This window comes from Buceros rhinoceros, unplaced genomic scaffold (genome assembly GCF_000710305.1).
Source record: "Buceros rhinoceros silvestris isolate BGI_N320 unplaced genomic scaffold, ASM71030v1 scaffold2100, whole genome shotgun sequence".
Lineage (NCBI taxonomy): Eukaryota > Metazoa > Chordata > Aves > Bucerotiformes > Bucerotidae > Buceros > Buceros rhinoceros.
In genome coordinates, this window is record NW_010387774.1 from 139,032 (window position 1) to 148,805 (window position 9,774).

Sequence of the window (9,774 nt, forward strand, 5' to 3'; positions counted from 1 at the left end):
GACACACCCCAACACCCACCCCCCCCCCCCCAAAAAAATCAGTATCATTACTTCAGTAAAGCAACCAAATATATCAACAAGCTTTAAAAATCAGTGTATCCTTCACTTTCTCCCCCTGAGCGGCCCCACAGGGTTGCTGTCTGCCATTTGCGTGCAAGCAAAGAATACAGAGAATAAGGAAAACTACAAACCCATAGCTTACCCTTGGTATAAACTGGCTGCAGCTTTTCGGCCTCTCTGCACCTGACAGATCTGTGCAGAAATGCTGAGATAAGCACCCTGAATAAGAGAGCACAACTTGCTGGGTGATTAAAGAGTGCTCTCCCACTTCACCCTCGGTCATTAGCAGTGGAAGTTTAAGCTTTCCCAGTTCCTGTTTTAACTGAGCAGTGCTGTGGGATTTTTAACAACAAGCAGGGCAAGGAATTCAGTTACAATTAATGAACTTACTGTCTGAAGGATCTGATGAGGCCAAAGAGACTCCTAAATCTGTCACTTTTGTTAGGGTGAGGCTTGCTTGGTGCTTATAATCTTGCCAGTAATTCTATCTAGCACTGACCAGAAATAGACAGCAGGCAGCTCAGAAGGGTAGTGTGGTGAGGGTGTATGACATTTGAATCAAACTGTGGAGTTTATCCAGAACACTTACCATACACAGTGCAAATAGGGGAAGTTAAATGAGGACCAGATCTCACAAAACGCTTTGTCACTGATCCAGCAGAAAAGTGCTAGCATCCACCAAAGACCTGAAAAGAGACCGAGTTTGTACACTCGCAGGTTTTCACACCTGAGGAGAAAACACAAATAAGTTGTTATAAAACACAACAAAATTTGCTTTGTAATGGCAGCTTGATGCTTTTTGGCTGTATGTATTTTACGGTAGGATCCATCGTGCCAGGTACACAACTTTAAAACGGCTCCAACATAAATGTCCTTAACAGAGGAACTTTACTTACTGTAAATATGGCTCAGATGCAAGGCACTGGTGAGGTGACAAAAAACCCCTTCTAATCAGTAGCTGTGTTTTGGATATTGTCTTAAATACCTACGTGCAAATGGTGGGCAAACATCAAGGCATTCCCAAACCTAGGGAGGAGTATCTAGGACTAGTGATTAGTTACACACACTGTCTGCTAGCAACCAGCCATGCAACAAGTGCTCAGATTTGTTCATATTTGTTGCTACATAAAGATTGGTAAAAAAAGGAACTGCATGAGGAGGTTTTTTTAATTGATTAGTTGATCTGTCACTCTGTAAGTTAGCATTGTACAGTGTAACAGTTCCAGAGAACTTCCAAAGTAGGAGCCTTGAGCCAGGACCCACAAAGAAGCATGCTTTAGTACATGTCACAAGCACAGACATCTCAGACAGAATTCCTTATGTTGTCTAAACTCTAGTTTCTTCACCTTCACAAGAAACCTGACACGATCATTTAGAGGTACACCAGAGAGAAAGAGAGCTCAAAGCATTTGCTGTGTCCACATGCAGTGTGGTTTGCAGTTGACGCTCACTGAATACATCAGCAGATGCCAGGATCATCATCATCATGGCTTGGCTTCGCAGACGAAGATTTGGGAAGGGCTTTACCCAAATCTCCCGATTGGAGGCCAGGGTGGACCACTGATGGTAGTCAGTACAGCCTAGGCTGAGATACTGTTTCAGGGAGTTCTTGTATCTCCTCTTTGGAGCTCTTCTCTCCTGTGTCACAAGTCTACTTGAAAGGTCACAATTTTATTTCCCTTTGTGATGCTTTGTTCTTCTTGGAATTATCCTAATCATCATCATGGCTTGGCTTCGCAGACGAAGATTTGGGAAGGGCTTTACCCAAATCTCCCGATTGGAGGCCAGGGTGGACCACTGATGGTAGTCAGTACAGCCTAGGCTGAGATACTGTTTCAGGGAGTTCTTGTATCTCCTCTTTGGAGCTCTTCTCTCCTGTGTCACAAGTCTACTTGAAAGGTCACAATTTTATTTCCCTTTGTGATGCTTTGTTCTTCTTGGAATTATCCTAACAACTGTGCAGCTTTGCTCAAAAGGGTAAAATCAGGAAAAATCAGGAATCAATATAATCTTCACATCCAAAAATGGGGAGTTATTAAAGTCAATAACTTGCTGCGTACCTACATCTGCTATTTTAGGGTTAGGCCTCTTGGTGCCAGTAAATGCAGCTCTGCTGTTACTGATACCTACAAAGCAAAGCTTGACCAGGACATGACCAGCCCTGTGTAGCCAAAAGGAGATATGGTGCAGCTCCCCTGCCTTCTGCAAGAACAAAGCTATGATTTGGGATTTTCTCCTCTGCCTTTTTTTGTTCCTGTTGTTGTTAACCTCCTGGTGAATTTCCCAGGAATCTGAGCACCATTCAGTGCTTTTAGACAATACTTGAGTCAATTAACTGCTTTTTTCAGGTCACTGATATGACCTCCCAAAGCACTCCCAAACCTACTAATCAGATGACAAAATAAGTTATTTAAAGTGATTTGTTTAGGTTACATTTCAAGAGTAAACCTACGCACCAAATATCCAGCTAGTATAACAAGGACTACTCAGCCTTCATTGGGGTTACAGGCCCCTGTCTTTCCCTTCTACATCCTAGAAGGAAAACAAGTCAATGCCAAGTGCCCTTCCTGTTTCCAAGGTCTTCAAAAGGGGCTCCTCCAATCCACAATCACTATGCCTTACACCTCTGCCCAAAAGTTAAGAGAATGTCTCCATGCCTCCTCCTCTTCAGCAGGCTACCAGCCAACCTTTCTCTCTGCTCCAATCCAGTCAGTAGATTTTACACTGAATCATTTGTCTTTCTTCAACACAATTCTTGGGCTCATTTGCTGCATCTGGAAGGTGAGCAATGCCTGGCAAACAGGTCCTTTAAAGGGACACTTCACCTTGTGACACTCAGAAGCAATTAAAACGCGCACCCCTGAAGGAGGGTGCTAAAATAGGCAAATACACCTGTGTGCACAGTAGTTGTATTTATAGTCCCTGACCTTCTTTATACATGACTCTCCCTGGCAATTTACTAACACAGTGCAGCACAGACCAAAAAGCTCTTTGGGCCTTCTGCCTTCTACACAAAATACTTGTCAGCCTGAAATCTGCGGTTCTCATTTGACACATTTACAGAGTTCTAATTTTTCCAACATCTACTGATAATTGTCTCCACGGCCACACGATGCCTACAAGCCACAAACTACCCCACATTCACTGTCAGGGAAGCAGTAATGCCAGTTATGTCCCCAAGCTAAAATTTGCTACTACAGCCTCCCACATGTGTAAGATGATCTCCAATTACCCAGTGGGAGGACAGGGGCAGAGAATGACTCCTGCCTCTCTGTGGCAGAAAGGCAGAACTGCCACCAGGGCTTTGCTAAGAGAGCCTAGCTAAGCATTCAGAAATATTAAAAACATACAGAGTGCTCTGTCCAAGAACACTTTCTGAATGTACTGCAGGAGCAGCAGTATACCAGCTCTGGTGTACTGCAAGCTAAAGAGTTAGTACAGTTTTCCCTGTAGGATATTTTTTCCAGTCTTGAAATGCAATTTCAGTTGACATTTTAACAGGCATTTGGGATTAAGAATCTCCTAAAGCTGAACAGAAGGCACTTTTATAGGTACTGGGTTAATGACAGAAAAGCTACCAACAGCCTAATCTTGTTGACATAGGATTTGCTCCAGTGTCCTTTGCACAAGTTGGTTTTTGGCATCTGGCGTTTCTTTTTTAGGCCACCTATAAATAATGCCACATTCAGAATCATCACACCTATCTTTACTATTCAAAGAAGTACCTCAACTACCAGCTAAACTGTAATTTCTTCCACAAGAAAGATATCACTATAGTTGTTTTCATAACAAAAACACCTACATGATTGCCACAAAAACTAATATTCCACATAGCATATAAACTGAAATGGCTTTTTTCTTAGGCCTGAATCCTCCAATTCACTTGGCAAACCACCAAGACACAGTCAGAGGAAACAGGGTTTGCCTAAGATGGTTTCAAGACTGTCTCTTTGGGCATGAATAAAAGAAAGGGTAAGGAGGTTTTTAGAGTTGCCTATCAAGTTCCAAAGCACATCCACATGTAATCATCATTACATTCTTTAATGACAAACCCCAGTAGGAAGTACATCCGAGATTTGGCAGTTTTATCAGTAAAACTATACTGGTAAATCATTCTTATTTTGGAGGATTCATGTTTCTACCAAATGACTAGACAGCATAGACCCCTTCATAAAAGAAGAGGGAAAATTGTTATTGGTCAAAAACCAGTAACAAAACCTGTGGTGTTAAGTATACTGGGCTTAATTCTCTCTCATTAATACTAAGGCAGATTTATGGTCTTCAGTGAGACACAACTGTTTGTAAGAGCAAGATGCTGAACCATGTACCTAAGCAGATACACGCATGGACTGATTTTGTACCTTTGACACATAACAGCAGAGTGCTGCAATGAGTACTTGTGCATTCTGACAGAGGAAGGAGGGTGTGTATTAACATGAAGACTTTCCTAGACTTGTCTGAAAAGACGTAAACAAACACACGCAACTGCATCCCTTTTAAGAGGGGCTTGGCCTCAAATATGCAGCTCCTATAGTCAGTTACAATTCCTGTCAACACCCGACTAGTTTGAATGGCAAGAAGAGATGACAATTAACCTACATGGTTCAAAGAGTTAAAGTCTGCAAAGGAGAACTGAAACCTCACTGAAGAATTTTTTTCCAATGCAAGATCAGCCAAGTAGAGATTGTAATGACAGGTTTGCTCAGTACCACCATCAGGTACTCCAATTTATTTTTATAATCTTAAGGCTAGATGCTACAGGGTGTACCGCAAAAGATGACTCTATGGTAGAAAGAGTCAAGCACAATGACAAGACCAGCTGATCTGGTCTGATCAGAAGCTCGCTGATCTGTGCAATACTCCTGGGTTTTCTGTGATTGCCCACTTTCTGCAGCGACTGCTTTGGATGGGCAGTGCACATGGCTTGCTGAGGAGACAACGGACCACAAAGCTTCCTACTTGCCACTGCTTTTATCACAAACAGATGTAAAGCAAATGCCACCTAGATGCTGGCAGGAGACATGGACCCAACCATATTTTTATTTCTCAATAGACATGGGCACTGATCATTCGAACTACCACTGAAACAGAACTTGTCAGCTGAGGATCTAAAACAGCTACTAGTAGGAGAATTAAATATGAACAGACAGACCTGAAGCTAGGGTAAACCTTCACTGCTCAGGGCTCACGTGTCAGCTGAGCAATAATATTCTAGCATCTATCTGCACATAGAGATAGTTACATTCCTGATGATGGCTCTCTAAATCATACTGATTTGACAACAATGTAACTCAATGGTTATTTGGCTTGGACCAGGAAACCAATGGATTCACACCCACTTTCTCCCCGATACCATCCACTAGGAGAACTTTTTTTTTTTTTAATCAAACACTTGAAGGGATTTGATTGAATGAGAATAAAGTTTAAAAATTCTTTGTCTTTCAAGGAGGAGTATGCACTTAACTACCTTTTGCTCTTTTGCTCATCTCCCATCCACAATATTTCCTAGCGTACACTCTACCCTACCAGCTCCGCATTTAAGAACACAATGCTCTTTTGTGACACCATTATCTCATCCTCAAGGACAAATGAGGGACAGAAAATTCTCATTTGAAAACACAGGGGATCTGATTCACCAGAATTCAGTACAAGATTGACACCAGCCTATGATAGGAACAACAACAGGGAATTTTGGTCTAACACATCACAAACTTCAGCACAGAACAGAAGAAACTACTCCAGCAGCTTTTCTTCTTCCTTCCCCATGTAACTGCAGACTGCCAGGGCTTGGATGTGCAGCCATCTGCTGACTGTGGCAATGGGAAAAATTGCAGGCATTTTAAATAATGGTTAATTATTTTTTCTCCTGCAAAAAGGGATGAGATGACTCCTATCTTCTGGGTTTACAAGAATACCTCATTTAAATCTCCTAGGGATAAATATAGTTTAAAATAAAATCTTTAATTATTTGCCTTTTATACCTATCAATCCTGATTTGCCTTTAATACCTAATTAATCAAAAAACATCACAGATATTACATCATCCCAATGCACAATTAAAAGGGCCATATGTCTTCAGGTATCTTTTTAATCATCAGTTCAAAAGAATGTTTATCTGTGTCCTTAAATTTCTTTCAAAAAACAGACAGGGAAATTCCATACATTTTAATAAGACAGGACCTTTTCAGAAGGAGTTTTATAAGCAAGTATCTGTAGGCGTACCAATTCCTAGAGTCGACACAATACTATTCAAATTTATGAGACTCTTCATCCTTTAAAGTTTCTCAGGAGCTCATGCCTGGAAAACTGTTACGTAGAGAGTTCACATAAATCATTTAGTGCCACAACCACATCTCCATTAGCCCTGTCAGTAGTTCCTTGGTACTTTCATCAAACAGAGACACCTCCACCAACGTTCTTCAACTATCACCTTCTTGTCTACAAAACAACTATTTCCTGAGTTTCTTTGACCACAGAAATAAACACCGCTCAGCAGGATGTCTAATAAGAAAAGACTCACAACAACTTTACAAAACATTGTTAGCTGAGTCTTCCACTATATGGAGACACAGCAGCAGAACAGGGTGAGACAGGAAACAGGAGAATCTCTGTTCTAACATAAGCAGTCAGAATGCAGACATTTGTTACTACTCTCATTTCATTAGATTAACATTTATATATAAGAGACAACGTAAGTTGCAAAATCCTTCTCAGACACTGGAGAAGAGAGGAAAGGACAAGTTTGTGCGTTGGTAGTCATCTGGTCCTTTCTGCAGTGGGTAAGGAGATACAAAAATGTCTCTGGACAGCTGCAGGAATCAGTATCATGGTAGGACTCTTTAAAATGCTAAGATCAGTCTCAGGTTCTTCTCTATTTGCATTCTGGTTTTATAGTTTCTAAGGCTGTGAGTGATAGCCACAACCTAGTGATTAATCTTATCTTGGTCAGTCTAACTTCATCGCTTTACCCATGTCAGAAGACAAAACAGTGTAAGATTCACAGTACAAGTTTGAGAGCTGGACCACTTTCCACACATGCCTGAGCCTTGCTCCACATTGCTCTAGTACCCATACTGTGATGATGTGACCACTTCACCCTTACGCAACAGATATGTCACAAGGAGACAGAAAATATCTGAACTAGCATAATGGCCCAGGAAAAAAGAAATCCTTGCCAAAAATGTCTGAACTGGCAGAGCAAGTTTATATCAGATCTGTGCTTGCATGTGGGAGAAGCATTTCTGGTCTGCTGTCACAAGCACTGAAGCCAGATATAGTGTATCATCACACAGTGGCCTAAGAATCTCAGATCTCAGTAGGCAATGGTGCATTCAGGAGAAATGTACTCACCTCTTCAACTCAGCAATAAGCAAAGCTGTGCAGGGAACACCCAGAGTCATTAGTGAGATGTTGTTGATGGCAGGCTTAATGAAGGCAAGGCAGGTAGTAACTCCAGACAGGACACCTACAGCAGCTTTAAATCGGCTCCTGAATGTTTTTGGGGGGGGAGAAAAACTGCTTTTAATTCAAAACTTTTAATTTCTAAAACCAGAAATCTTAAAATTATTTTAATAATATAACAAAATTTAGGTTTCTGTAGGAGTATTCAGGAGGTACAATGACAATGTGCATAAAATGGATGTGAATCTTGCACCAATTTTCACGTGCATGCAGAGTTAATCACATACACAAATTTTTGCTGGACTACAGTCTTCCAAAAAAGCCATATGTTTGTATAAATACACTACACACTAGTCATTGGTTTCAAGGCCGCACCCCAATCTCCTCCCACAATAAGTCAGGAACAAGTCCATTTCTGCACACAGCGCTCTACTTCCTCAAAACAGTCTTGGGTCATCATTCTTCATGCATTGAACATGGATTTATAGGATATTTTGTTACCATTAATGTCCCAACTTCCAGAGTCATGTTACAGTCTCTTATTTTCCTTTATTTCTTTTAAGCCTTAAAAATAATGAAAACTACAAGGTAAGTGAGAATGTTTCTTTTAACCAAATTCAACAGTAGGTGAGGGATTCCCTTTCCACACTTTTTAAAGTTTACAGTTTGGTATATTCTTAGCACAAATGAAACAGAGTTGGGCCCTATACAGACAGCCTGGCAACTTTTAAATTGAATACATACTGTTTAAACTTCAAGTCTGGACTTCAAATGGTTGCTTTTCTCCAGTCTGCGGCAGGAGTATGGCAAATGGAGGATTGTCATGCTGCCCTTCAACTACTGCCCCATAGCTTTGTAGAACTAGCCAGAGATGGCTATGCTGTCCTTAATTCTATGGCTGAAGTAAGGTCTCAGTATACTTGTGCAGCACCATTACCTGTCCAGAAGCGTCATTACCTTCACCTAGCTCATTCCATCTGCTTTTTGCTTTCAAGTTTTTTTTCCTGCTGGAAGGCAACAAGTTACTTAAGTGGGAAGTTCTGATCTGATGTGAATGCTTTAATGACTAAAGACACCACAAAGCAGTCATGGTAGACAATAACATTTGCAGCGTTGAAAATCCAATGCGAAGAGGATGAAGAAAGTGAACACCACAGCAGTGAGCACAGGATATATGTATAAAACTAGAGGATTAACAAAGCAAAGCAAAAAACAAAAATATAAACAAAACATGTTTCGGGTTAGGGTTTGTTGCTCAGTATGTCTTTTTTCTGTACAGTTCAGAAAGGATTCAAGACCGTAACACATAACTACCTTGATAGATTCTCAGGAAGAAGTGTTCTGAGAAATTTAGGATAGGAGACATCCTTCACCTCACCTCAGTATTTTTATGAATCAGTTATAACCTGGGAGATTATTATTTATAATTTTCACATCAAGTTCAACAGAAACAGGATTATACTCAAACGTGTTACTACTCCTTTTAAAAAGGACACAGTTCAGCCCATACTGTGAACCTACCCAGCACACCATCAGAAGATGGTGTTAGATGACATAAAACGATCCCCTTAGGCCACTATGAAATAATTTACCTGCAGTCACAGAAATTCTTGAAGCCTCTGAGGTGTTCTTCACTTGAACTAAACACGTACAACTCATGTCATCAAGGAAAACACTCCAGTAAAACCTGTTTCCTTGTTAAGTTGCTGGTGTCCTGTAAAGACACTGCACTGCGATATGCAGAAGCACTAAATCCATGCCAGCATGAAAAAAACTAATTAGACTGCATACACGGTAATTCAAGACACACTTTTCTCAATGCAAGCTATGTTGAGGAACGGTCAGTTTAGGCACCAACCTCCTCTCCCCTCCCCCAGTCAGCAACTTGTAATCAGGCACATGTCAAGGGAAATAAAAAAGCACAAAAATCCCCCAGATAGTAACAGAATAAGAAGGCAAAAGCAGAAGCCTTAGCAATTTTCAGAGGGAACATTGGTGCTGCAATTCAAACCTCTTCATTACCTCAGCGTCTCTACTGCATAAAGAATATGTACAAAGATTATAGCACAATATTTTTAGGGGGGACAAACCACAACTAGATTATTTAAACTGGCTACAATGCACTTTTTTTTAATCCTGCAAGAAAAAGAAAAAAATACTTTTACAATGCAATAGGCTTCTAAACACTCAGCTTTTGAATATTTAAACACCATCCTTAACCACGGTCATTTTCAATATGCAGATGAAAATTCAGTTGAATTCCACAGGTCCAGCTGTATGTACACTTTCAGATATATAAAAGGAAGAGGGAAA

At 40.7% G+C, this 9,774-nt stretch overlaps 1 protein-coding gene across 1 annotated transcript in view; it reads right to left on the minus strand.

The window, feature by feature from the left end:
• Positions 1-9,774, minus strand: part of ACER2 (alkaline ceramidase 2) — a gene marked incomplete at its 5' end in the record, with an annotated part of 11,904 nt that overhangs the window by 565 nt on the left and 1,565 nt on the right. Inside the window, 2 exons of the mRNA XM_010133513.1 lie at positions 650-787; positions 7,411-7,548. Coding sequence (XP_010131815.1) covers positions 650-787; positions 7,411-7,548 — 276 coding nt within the window. The remainder of the gene's footprint in view (positions 1-649; positions 788-7,410; positions 7,549-9,774) is intronic.